The sequence below is a fragment of the Magallana gigas genome, chromosome 4 (genome assembly GCF_963853765.1).
Source record: "Magallana gigas chromosome 4, xbMagGiga1.1, whole genome shotgun sequence".
NCBI classification, from domain to species: Eukaryota; Metazoa; Mollusca; class Bivalvia; order Ostreida; family Ostreidae; genus Magallana; species Magallana gigas.
In genome coordinates, this window is record NC_088856.1 from 12637658 (window position 1) to 12651206 (window position 13549).

The 13549-nt window shown below is 33.8% G+C and overlaps 1 protein-coding gene across 1 annotated transcript; it reads left to right on the plus strand.

Annotated features, from left to right (window-relative positions):
- The first annotated feature begins 5815 nt into the window (after positions 1-5815).
- LOC105318584 (chondroitin proteoglycan 2) lies at positions 5816-11191 on the plus strand. Its single transcript, XM_011415786.4, has 4 exons — positions 5816-6341; positions 6768-6890; positions 9526-9753; positions 10424-11191. Exons 1-4 carry the CDS (start codon positions 6098-6100, stop codon positions 10828-10830), a joined length of 1002 nt encoding a protein of 333 aa, XP_011414088.3. The 5' UTR covers positions 5816-6097; the 3' UTR covers positions 10831-11191.
- The last annotated feature ends 2358 nt before the right edge of the window (positions 11192-13549 follow it).

Genomic DNA, 13549 nt, shown 5'->3' on the forward strand with positions numbered 1-13549 from the left:
TGTTAAAGCAATTGGGTGGCATTAAAAGGTCTTTTTTCCGAAATTTCCATCAATTTGATGTATATTCGCTGCGCCGCCTTGACGTCAAATTTCCATATACCGTCGTTTTCAAATTCCTATTGCTTGGTAAATATATCTGTACCATATCCGTATTACAACTCAAACACCAATGAAACTTAATCAAAAGTTAGTCACAATAAATAGCAAAATGAGCATATATAATCTGATTTCTTTTAGTATAAGCTGTAAGTTTGCGGACACTTAGATAGACGATGTTTTAGTTTTCTTACTCTCCGAGTTTATGCTTGCGCCGGGTACCCCGACCATCGATTTGTTAACTACCGTTGTAAACAAAATATTAAACATATTTTGAATATTACTTTCTTTAATTATTTGTTAAGGTTTCTTCAATGTTCATGCCAATTTTCACCCTAATTCGTTACTTAGAAAGGGAAATATCCGTGTTGTCTCAATAATTTCCGAACAACCCTCGTATATTCATGAATCTGAATGCATGATGAGTTGTCTTACTATGTTGCAACATATGAAAACTTCATCGGCATATTCTATAATTTTCGTTATTATGTAAAAGAAAAAGTAATGTGTAATCACACTAGCTTGGGAATTACATTGAAACACTACAACGACACAAAGATAGAAAAACCCCGGATGTGTGAATGAAGTTTTGAAAAACCTGGATGTTTTGTATTATAACAATAAAAGAAAGGCTTTAAATTGAGTTTTGGTTTTTTTTTATGTGAATAGGATATTGTTTTATACCTATACAATGTGATAAGATATTCTTTGGATCGATTATACTGACTACTAAACTAAGCAAATTCCTATAAAAATATATATATTTTCTTCACGATATAATTTCCACATTACGTTAAAGCATTGAAAGCAAATTCTAAACATTTTTTTGGAGTGACTAATATTTGTTTGTATATCGTTTTTTCTTGCATTTTGCATAATATTATTTCTAAAATATCGATATTCAACATGACCATAAATTGAGATTTTTCTAAATATTTTATATGGTTTGTGACTTTGAGCTAAATGAAATACCGTTAGTATTAAATTGGCTGTCAAATTAATGATTCTCCACAGTAATACATATTTTATCTGTTGTTGAAAAAGAAAATAAGCCAATGGATTAAAAGTTTTCCATTGAGGATACTAAAAATACTCGAGATTTGTGAAACAGTGTATCACAAATTTGAACAATTTTGATTTATACTATTTAAATAACAAACAACACTAAATAGATAACTAAATAGATTTGCTTGTTATTTATTTATTTGGTACACACAACACATGTCAGGTATCTTTCATTGTGGTATGGGGGGCAGGCTAAGGATCCACACACTGCTTTTACTGGGTAGAAAAGTTTTACATTGTGGTCATCTTGTCCTGCAACCAGACTTTCTGGATGCTCATCTAAGCATATATATTGAGATGCAGCTTTATGATTAACACTACCAGCAACGAGGTCCCCGTAATACTGCATGCTCTATCCATCGTAACAGGAGGATTTACCAGGAATCATCAGAACGCTGGACTCTTCCGTGCTCCGACAAACGCTGTAAGGAAGGTCATTACCTGCGTCATGGCCAAACTCAGATATATCGTATTCGATTTACAGTCAAGTCGTACACAGACCAACTCGTATACAGGTCAACTCGTATACAAAATTTTCCGCATAAAAAAATGAAAGTCAACTCGTATACATAAATTTCTGCATAAAAAACTAAAAGTCAACTCGTATACAAAAAATTCCGCATATAAAATAGGTGGTAAAAAAGAAATTCATAAGTGACTTTTATATTCAGTTTTCATTTTTCACTCATTATATGAATAAACAAATTTTTAACTTATAAATCAATGGTATATTACTTACAGTTCGTCGACAGGAAACACACAGGTGTTGTACCATGTTGAAAGAAGTTTGGGAAAGGATATATAAAAGCGGAAAGTTGGATATATTTTTTTCAAACAAAATAATGAGGAGTATCTTAATTAGCCTTTGAGAAGTCATCCGTTTGGAGAAGCAAGAAACACCGCGCTTGTTGTTTTAACAATTATTGTTTTGATGTGTAGAAATAATTAGCAACTAATAATGATCGGATTGACACAATTAATTATCGTTAATTTTTTGGTTGTAATTTCACATCGTTACCGAGTTTAATGATAATGCACAATTATACATGTATGAATTTTGCAATCTTTGTAATAGTTGATAACATCCATTTTATTCTTATATGTCGTTGAATTTCGATTTTGTTGTATACGAGTTGACTTTCGGTTAGGCAAACGGGAATTTTTTTTTGTATACGAGTTGACTTTCGTTTTTTTATGCGGAAATTTTGTATACGAGTTGACCTGTATACGAGTTGGTCTGTGTACGACTTGACCGGACACCTCGTATTCTGATCCATGCATGAATGTTGTTTTAAACTTTGTGGTTAGGTCCGGGTCACGTGGTAGACAAACGAATTCAGCGGCAGCTCCAGTGTGGTCGTACCAGGAACCTCCAGCAAATCCTTAAAAAATAAATAGTAAATAAATTCTAAATTAGAGCCATTTCAACAAGACGTCCATTTTGACTTCCGGTAGAATGTAACTATCGACCTCTTGCAATAATATTTAAAAAATGATGCTGGTTTGAAGTAAAAAATAACAGTTTAGTATGCACAGCGTAAGAGTAGACATTGTAATATATTTGTTAATTTATTTCATATTGACTGTTTTATCAATGTGTTGCAATAACAATAGAAAAACCTTTTTGTGGTTATTAAACTAATTTTTTTTTTAAATAAAATTCTATCTCAAAGTGATGTAACGAAATATGGGGCTGTGTTGCAACCACTATTGAAATAAAACCACTATTGAAATAAATTATTTCAATAGTGGTTGGGAATGTATTTCATTAGAAAAATCGCCTTGCAACCACTATTGAAATAAAACCACTATTGAAATAATTTATTTCAATAGTGGTTGCAACATGGGACCAGGGAGGCATGTTAACTGTTGTGAAGGGCTGTCCCGAGACAGGCTGTCCCGAGACACAGATTATTCTAACTAAGCAGAGTGTAGTGAAATTAATAGCATTATTGTAGGCTGGATGCTTGGTTATGTAAATGTCGACAATACGGTGTGTCGATGCATCTATTTCGTAATTGTCCGGTATCATATGCAATGTCAACCCGTGCACGCACGGGTCAAAGTCTAGTGGATCATATTTATGTGGAACATGCCTTCTATTATTGTGTTTGATTCAATTTCGAGTCATGTGGTCAGAGTGTATCAATAGTAGGATCCTGCAGTATCGATCGTGGGCACTCTAACCCACTCGCTATTGAATTCCACTTTTCCCTCTAGCGCGTGAATCTGAGACTGGAGCAAATCTGGATCATTCAGTAAAATCCGTTTCTCTGCAATCGTTTGCACAATAAAAATCACCAGGAATATTAAAGCAACCATATCTGTAAGGTTCTAGATTATCACAGATGTTCATTCCGCTGATCGTCACACGGAAATGCACCGAGTAAAGTGCATCTGAAAATTTTCTTTTTACAGAACCGTATGACCCCCCCCCCCCTACCCCCACACCATCACCCACAAAGAAAAAAACCCTACTAATCTACAATGCAAGAAAAATATATCCATATCATGTTCCCTTTCAAGATATGAAAAAGGTTCAATTTTCATAATAAGAATTGAACATTATACATTTATTGCATGATGGTGAAGATTTATTCGACCAAGAAAAATCATATTTTTCGAGGGCTTTGCCCGAGGGAAATATGATTGTTCTGGGGAAATGAATCTTCATTGTTCCCGAACATTCATGCAATAAAAGATTTATCATGCCGAATGATTATACAAAATACATCGATTTTTAATAAGTGTTCGACTTGTCGAAGGCAATTACGTCGTGATTTTGTGTTTATTCTGATTGTCTCTCTTTGTTTTCTCAAATTCGAATCAATTTAAGTAAATTTGATTTTTGTAACATTAAGAGAATTTAAATGATTAAATATTTTTATTTCATCATATTTGTCAACATCGTATGCTCATTGTGGAGTTTTGTCGTCCGGTGACTTTCTAGCCCAATCAGATGACGCGTTATATAGAATAATCATATTGAGGTTTAATAATGCTTGTCTTCAAATGAAAACAATTTGGCTAGCTAATTGTCTACGTACAAATATATTTTATTTAATTAGTTATTCGAAAAGTTGTAATTACTTTTTTGAAGCCAGTGGGTGTCTGAGGTTAATGTATATATAAATACATATAGCACGTGTATGTACTCGCATTATAAAGAAAGAGTAGGAAGGGTAAGACACTTATTTTGGTCACTTGACGCATTTAATCGTTTACATATACTTTACTTAATATAATTATTGTCCTTGCTTTGAGTCATTCTAATGCTATTTTTTCGAAAAGAAAAGTGCTCAGCCCTAAATTAGTCCTCTGAACATGATTAACGAGGCATTGAAATTAAATATTATAGATTTATCAACAACTGAATATCATTTTATACTAAAATGTCCCTTAAATTGTCATTCAAGAGAAAAATTCTTTAAGAAGTTTTACTGTATTCAACCCCCTGTCTTTTAATTAACTCAACTATTGTCATCACAAAATGTAAAACCTTGTGCAATTTAGGTAGATTTATCAAGAATTGTTTTGTCATCAGAAAACTTCATGATTGTGTAATTTTTATTTTCAATTGGCTTGTTTATATAATTTGCCTTGTATTTCTATGAGCTATATGGCTGTTTACACTAACTAATAAACAATACAAAACAACAACAAATTGACAACTGAAAACTCTAAAGTGTCTTTGCGACCAAAACAATGTTTCTATTTCCTTAGAAAAAATACCAAAACGAAATTCTCCGTCCTTGAGCAATGGAATTGTATTTCAAAAGTGTTCCTTTATCGATCTGTCGAAATTAATTTTGGTGAACACGATTTTCCATCATAAAAGATTGTTCTTTGCCACTTATATGAATGGACAAGGACAGGTGTTTACAGATACACTATTATGGTCCCTCCTATTTATCACCAAAGAATGCGAGGAGCGAAAAAGACCGGTGTCATTTCGACAATAGTATATATATCAATATCCTCATTAAGATAAGATAAACCTTCACTCAGTCACCGTTCGCCTAACAACCAGGGCATTCCGGCACGCAGTACCTCTGTTTGTTATGATGCGTAATTAACGATTGCAAACTTTGATTTGTCCATTAATGCTGTAAACAATTTCAAGTGATGCAAAGTTTCAACATTATTTTTGCTCCTTCAATATAGGAGAAAATTATTCATTCATAATAGTTTGTTAAAACATTATATTACACCGATGACAAGTAATTTTAAACATACTTATGTACATAAAATTGTATTTGATGCATCGGGGTTTTTTTTTTAATCTAAAACGATATCTGAATACAAAAACTACTTAGCAAATTGTTAGTCTAGTCTAGATTTGGTTTATCAACACTGAGACAGCAATTTGTTTTCCTGCCGTTTTCGGATATAATTTGAGTTAATAAATGGATTGATGTTAAAAATCTTCTTTCATGTTTCTTAATGATTATTTTAGGAAACACACTAAAAAGCCCCTTGCAATGGTTTACTCATTGCACTGCATAGACCACAAAAAACATCAAAAAGTGAACAAAACAGAGCTATTTAGGATTTTCCGACTTCATTATTCCCGGCAAAGTCAGGCTGATCCCCGGTACACAAACAGAGGGGACTAGAATGTAATAGTGATTACCGGAGACTAGTCAGTGCGGGCCGTACCATCCCAGGATGTGGAGGCGCACATCCAGCCGATCAGCGTAACCTCGGACAGATAACCCAGGAATCCGCGCCAATCAAATACAGGAAAGACAGATCACAAACAGACAAACCTGCTGATGTGTTTGTCCTATAAACTTATTAACAGCTCTCGAATCTCGCAAAGTCTCGCAGTTAGAAGGAAAGACACGGACTTAGCTTAAACAGGTGCTCGAAACAACACGTATAGTTCACTCTCATTATAACGCATTGAATTTTTAACACTAAGAGAAAACACAATATGGTACCACGAGCGTTGTTGGTGACGGCTTTGGTGTTCCTGGCTGGGCCGGTGAGTGGGGAGGATTTGGTCTGTACCTCCAACTTTGAGAGGATTATCTCTAGCGATTGTAAGACCCTCCACCGGTGTGTGTGGGGTAAGCCAGTGAGGATGCCAGACTGTAGCCCCGGGCTCATCTACAGCCGACAGTTCGGGGTGTGTGTTTACGAGGGCAGCGAGTTTGATGACTGCGGAACCCAGAAAGGTACGGTTTCTTCACATAATCCTTACCAGATTCTTACAAGATCCCACATTTCTCCTCATAATCCTTACCAGATTTCATAGATTTGATTGATAAGATCTTTCATATTAGAAGTTTAAATTAATTTTTCATCCGATTAAAAAAAACCAAGTAAACTGTTTTGTACTAACGAACGAATTAAAAATATACAAGTAACGTAACACAATAAATATTCATGGTCCGAATTTGACATACCAATGTTCCAAGCAGTTAGTCTTTAGTATTTTAATGCATGCCTATTGGAATAACGAATTCAACCTACAGATATGCATTATCGGTCGTTTTTCTTAGTCAAAAAATCTCAATTGGTGCAAACTTTTACATGTATGTATCGTAAAACATATTTATCAATAAGTATTCCTTTTTTGTAAATTAAATTGTTCCTTAAAGCCACGGAAGACCCTTGCACCAGTCAACCGTGCCACCATGGAGGAGGATGTAAGACCTCAGAGGACGGCAAATCCTTCACGTGTCTGTGCCCTGCGGAGTACGGCGGGCCCACGTGCGAGAAAGGTCAGTTCCCCATAACATATCTACCTTTACCGATATTCATTTTTAAATTTCACTGTAGTTCCCCCTGATATCATTAATAAAAACTCTATCTTTAAAATAATCTATTGATATTTTTCCTTTGATATTAACTTATTTCTACCTTTATATCTTTTTAAAATGTCCGTTTTTAATTTTGAGGTTTCCAAATGCTCATTCGATGTTCGAGATAAAAACTTTAAATCTACATGTAAATATAATTTACCTTAGAAGACTGCATAGAAAGGGAATCTTTGTAATTTGAAAAATATGTACATGAAATGTTAAGAATGTAATACAGAAGTATGAATTCGACAGAAAGACCTCCAATTGATTTTATATACAGGGGTTGATCTAAAAGTAATGTCACACTATGCACCGACCGCGCTTCTCAATGACGCGCTATTGTATAACCGCGTCATGAATTTACATCTTTTTTAAGGTTTATATATATGAATAAATTACGTGCTTCAAAATTTGAAAATGCCCAAAACAACACAATATTTTAAAACAGATATATTATTAACTTTTTCTGTTGTAAACTGTTTTGAAAAATTAGGGACCGCTATTGTCCACTTCGGATATCTACCCAATGCCTTTTGTCTCTAGATCAAGGGATAAAAAGGCTGGACATGCGAATAGTGATACGATGCATTTTTTGCTTCGATAGATAGAAATCACTAGAAAATGTACTGGAATTGATATATCAACCTAAAATTGAGAGTGAGTGAACAGGGTACCTTAAATGTGGTTCCAACACCAGATAAAAGCATATGTCATATTAATAAAAAATAAGATAGAAAGAAGACATACGCTCAGAAAGAAAATTAAAGCGGGTCTATATCACAAAGCTACGTTCATGGCTTCTTGAAGAGACCTCAACAAACTGATCGCACATTTAATAATCCAATATACCACTTCATCGATTAAAAAAAAAGATTAATTAGTTACTTTATGAAAAAATTGATTAAAAAAATGTATAATAGAGCATCGTGGCGAATTTATATAGAGAACTAAATTACGCAATTCTACCGGAACGCCAGAGATCTAGAAATGATGTCGCTAGCGTGCGGCGACTATCGTTACATCATGCTCTACAACACATATTTATATCTTCAGAAATAATAACCACAATGCATTAAATTTTTTTAGGTCTGAATTGAATTAGATAGATATCTTAAAGGACGAATTTTTGTCACTTTACGCGGATTTTTCACGATTTTATCGCATCTGTGACATTACTTTTGGATCAACCCTCGAATAAACTACGAACTGTTTAAAAAAAGATTTTTGTACCAATATGGTGCATTATCATCAGCTGTTGTGTGTCTAAATGACAATGTTTTTTTTTTTTTTATATACAGTTCTTTTTTGTTCAGCTTCTTGTAATAAGCAAACCTATCCGTAAAAACGGGGAAGGCCTTAAAATTACGGCTTTATCTGGAAATCGTTGTAAATCGATAAATAAAGAATACCTTTATACCATTTGTGTAATGATAAATTCAATTATTTCAGTGATTGTGTTTTGAATTATATACTTAGTAATTATTCTTTTAAGATATTTTTTACTGACAGTTATGAATAACGACAAATGACTCTTAAGTAATGAAGAAGAAAAAATTACTTGATTTTCTTTTTTTATGCGCGGACTTTATTTTGAGATTTTGCCGTTTTGTATCAAATCACGTCAATATAATTATAATTCACAAGTGCCGTTTTTTTTGTGTAATTCAATTTTCTTTATTTCTAATACTTTCAGAATAAATCCGCAACGGATGCTTCTCCGAATTTTAAGGTGGATATAGTCATTCCTTGCGATTTGTTAGAAACATTTATCAACAAATCAAATTATCAAGCTTATTACCTAAAGAAAGTGTTGCGAGGACCCGAGTTTAAATGTGTAAAATTTTTTGAAAGTTTCTGAGAGGGTTGAGGTAATTAATATACTTGTAAAATATAAAATAGTCTATGATACACGCTAATGCAAATAATTACTTACCTTAACAGAACAAACTTCCGTGTCACAAATATGCCAAGCAATAGGAAGTAAGCATATTCAAGTACTTCTTATTCAGACCCGATATACAGAACAAGCCGGAAGATGTCTGGGGCAAAAAAAAACCCTTAAAAAAAAACCACACCATTTACTCTGCAGCGGGTCTAGTATCTTAATTTCCGTTAGCCAATAGATGAGCAATTTTTAATAATTTTCAGGGATTATAAGTTAAGACAATAGATCGGAAGTAAAATCTATGTGCCTCTACAACTGTATAATTTGGGCAATCCATCTTAAGGAGGCTCACTAGACCTTGATATTGTTTCTCAACAGAAACACACTTGTTTACGCATGATTAATAAGAAGTATAAAAGTCAAATAGGTAAAAAAAATATGCGTATAAAATTATGATTTCCATAAAATGATTTAGTAAATATAAATAGAAAGCCCCAGACGGATTTGAATTCATGATCTGTGGTTCACAAGCCACACATTTTAACCATAATAATGATAGTGATATTAGGAATTCTACAAAAAGTCTAAATCACCATCTGTAGACACAGTGTCATAATAAGTATAAGCCTTGATGTGGTGAAGTACCTTAATATATTATTGATTTTTCAGAGCTCACAATAGAGGAAATCTGCAGGACTCAGTCCTACTACCGAGCCCCCCACCCCCAGTATTGTCAGATCTACTATGACTGTACCACCAAATACACCTGGGTCCCAATATACTTCGAGCAACACATGCGAGAATGCGAATACCCTTTGTTGTTCTCGGAGCAAACGTTAAAATGCGAGAATTACACTGAAGTGAAATGTGGAAACAGAACAGAGTATAAGTCAGCTTGTAAGTACGATTATTTTCCCATTGTGCGCGGATTTAGATTGAGTTCTACGCCCTATGGCAGTAAGCTTCAAATATTACAGACATTAAACGATAAATATCCCGAATGTTCCTCAAACACACATAAACGTATGATGAAGAGGGATGGTGGTAAAGTTTATTATTTTCCTTGAGAAAAAAGAGCTCTGTATAGAATGTTAAAGCATAATATTTACATTTTTAAGTGGCTTCGCCTGTTTTAACACTACGTATCGATTTTTTGATATACAGTCCAATAAATTCAAATGACGTACATTTATATTTAAATATTTAATGGTACAATTACGTGAAAATTATATTATTATAATTAATAAGGAATCATTCTATGAATATCATGAGGTGATAGTGGTCAAATCTATCATAAAGCCCTCCGGGCTTTATTGGATTTGATCACGTCCCGACCAAAATTATCACCTCATAATTCTCAAAGAAAGATTCCTTATTTCTTAGTTACATTTGGAATCTTTCTCGACTACAATAGTTTAAGATAAAGAAAAATAAATTAGCAGAGTTGATATTGAAACTACTATACGTAAAAGTAAAGATACTGTTTTATTATCATAATGCATTGTTAAAAAATGAATAAAGATTCTTTGTAATTAAAAATGGAATGACCTCTGACATTTTGCTGCAGGTCAGTATCTTTCGCACCGGTGTGGATCAGCCCATTGTGCACCTTGTGCTCTTTACCATCCTAGCTGTGAAGGGAAACAAGATGGCGTCTATCAACATGGTTACAAATCTGAGTCTCCATGGTTCATGGTTTGCAAGGATGAAAGATTCGTCTCTGATGGACTTTGTCCTCCTGATCCAATTTTGCACGTGGAGTCACGAGTATATGAAGGAGAATGCACGAGCTTATACAATATACCCAAGGACAAGGGAGGAATCATGCCCGACTGTTCAGAGCTCGAGGACGGCAGTTACACGGAAGGGAAAGAAGAGACAGATATTTACTTCCGGTGCGAAAAAGGGGAAACAACCGTGTTAAGATGTCCCGCGGGACAGATCTTCGACAAGGATACAGAGAACTGCAAATAAAAATGAGTGTTTTAATTTCAATCTGCTTATTTAAGAATCAGTTCAAAAAATTTTGTATCAAATTATTCAACTATTAATCATATTGTAAAGTCCATCAATTTAGAAAAGCGTAATAATAAAATCTGTTTACTAGATGTTAGGTGTTAATGACAAGTTTTGATTCTGATGAACGCGACTTCATGTTGTATAAGGCTAACTATACGACCTCCCCTAAAAATGATATTTCGACTATTTATGCATATTAACATTTCTCTGATGAGCATAAAAAATCCAGATTTATACCAGTGGCGTTTTTATTACAATATTTTATGACTGTTTCCAAATATTAATCATTGTTAAAATTGTATCTTATACTGAGGTTGGGACACACTTTATGAATTTTGGGGTTTTGTTTTATAAATATACAATTAGCTGACAGCACATGTAAAAGAAAATCGATGCACAATTGTTTCAAGATTCAACAAAACTTTGATTTAAAAAGTATAGTTGAAGAGCCAATCATGATTTTAGACTTCCTTGCAGGAAATTACTCAAATTTGACTGAACCTTACATTATTTATTCTGTTAGGATTTATCTCTCGTGAGCTGAAAAACTTGTTCACATTACGGTGAGAATGATTTTATTTATTGCATCCAGAAAAAACGTATTTTAATCATACAAGGAATTGTTACTGCGAATTAAAATTGTTCTTTTAAAATTGTTAATCTGAAAAAAAAAATGAAGTACAGAAAGTTTTAAATTGTATTCCATGCTTCAAATTGTTTTCTTTTTATTACTTTTTATCAGATAGATTATACTAGGAAAAGTATCAGTTTTTGAACAATATGGTTGTAATCATGCTTCTCTTTTTAAATCTACACACTCGTTTGTTAAATTGTCTGTCATATTTTGCTAAAATAAAATTTCTTTTATTTATTTTTATTCTGCCTTATTGTTTGCTTGTCTTTATGCAACTCTTGGACCATTGCCGAACAGTGAAATAATAAATTCTTGCTCAAAAGGTAATTAATAAAAAAAAAAAGGAAATTACTTTAAACCAACAACAAAAATCACGAACGTTGGTAATAACGATATTGTTAAAGCCACAGTTCTTTTATAATAAAATCTTTTATTAACCGAGGAAGGCTTAAAGAGTTTATAGCGTGTCAGATGATAAACAGGGCAAAGTAATTGATATAACAAAATTATCCAAAAACAAAATTAGATATTTTTTGTTGCATGGATAATTTTGTTTATCATGCGATGACTATTGATTAAGTAGAAATCATTTGTTATACAATAATCTTGAAAACAGTTATTTCATGTTGTAGTAGAGGTAATCTTCACAATAAAAAAACAGTAGGTATGATAAAATCAGCTTAATGGAGTCATAATACAAACTATCTGGACAATGTACAATAATACATGTAGATCCTGTATAAATAAAATCCATTTTCCCCCCTAGATATTCATATGTTTATAATCATTAGTCCCTTTTCTAACAGGATGATTTCATAGTCATATCATATGTTGAGTATTGCAGTTCTCAAAACGATCCTTAACAATAGTTAATAATGGGATATAAACCTTCATCAAACCCTGAACCTTCTTGTGAAGCCAAAGAATTGTCCTGGAGCCAAAGTCTTAACAATTATAAAGAATCATCTGGCTGATTAGTTTCAGAAAGGAAGATTTTTAAAGATTTACTCTATATATTCATTTGTTAAACTTCAACGCCCCCCATTGTGGCCCACCCTACCCCTAGGGGTCATGATTTTCACAACTTTGAATCTACACTACCTGAGGATGCTTCCACACAAGTTTCAGCTTTCCTGGCTGATTAGTTTCTGAGAAGAAGATTTTTAAAGATTTACTCTTTATTCCTATGTAAAACTTCGACCCCCCATTTTGGCCCCATCCTACCCCCGGGGGTTATGATTTTCACAACATTGAATCTACACTACCTGAGGATGCTTCCACACAAGTTTCAGCTTTCCTGGCTGATTAGTTTCTGAGAAGAAGATTTTTAAAGATTTACTCTTTATTCCTATGTAAAACTTCGACCCCTCATTGTGGCCCCATCCTACCCCTGGGGGTTATGATTTTCACAACATTGAATCTACACTACTTGAGGATGCTTCCACACAAGTTTCAGCTTTCCTGATCTTATGGTTCATGGGAAGAAGAGTTTTAAAGATTAATTTTACTCTGTATATTCCTATGTAAAACTTCGACCCCCCATTGTGGCCCCACCCTACCCCCGGGGGTCATGATTTTCACAACTTTGAATCTACATTACCTGAAGATGCTTTCACACAAGTTTCAGCTTTCCTGGCTGAGTAGTTTCTGAGAAGAAGATTTTTAAAGATATACTCTATATATTCCTATGTAAAACTTCGACCCCCCATTGTGGCCCCACCCTACCCCCGGGGGTCATGATTTTCACAACTTTGAATCTACACTACCTGAGGATGCTTCCACACAAGTTTCAGCTTTCCTGGCTGATTAGTTTATATATTCATTTGTTAAACTTCGACCCCCCATTGTGGCCCCACCCTACCCCGGGGGTCATGAATTTCACAATTTTGTATCTACACTACCTGAGGGTGCTTTCACACAAGTTTCAGCTTTCCTGATCTTATGGTTCATGAGAAGAAGATTTTTGAAAATTTCTCGAAAATTTTCATAAATTCCTAATTATCTCCCTTTGCAAAAAAGCGTGGTCCTTAATTTTCACAA

What these genes read in the sequence shown, in the direction of transcription:
- LOC105318584 (XM_011415786.4), top strand. Translation starts at nt 6,098, where the DNA reads ATGGTACCACGAGCGTTGTTGGTGACGGCTTTGGTGTTCCTGGCTGGG. An exon ending in TGACTGCGGAACCCAGAAAG is followed by an intron (nt 6,342 to 6,767) that starts GTACGGTTTCTT and finishes TGTTCCTTAAAG; the next exon opens with CCACGGAAGACCCTTGCACC. An exon ending in AACAGAGTATAAGTCAGCTT is followed by an intron (nt 9,754 to 10,423) that starts GTAAGTACGATT and finishes ATTTTGCTGCAG; the next exon opens with GTCAGTATCTTTCGCACCGG.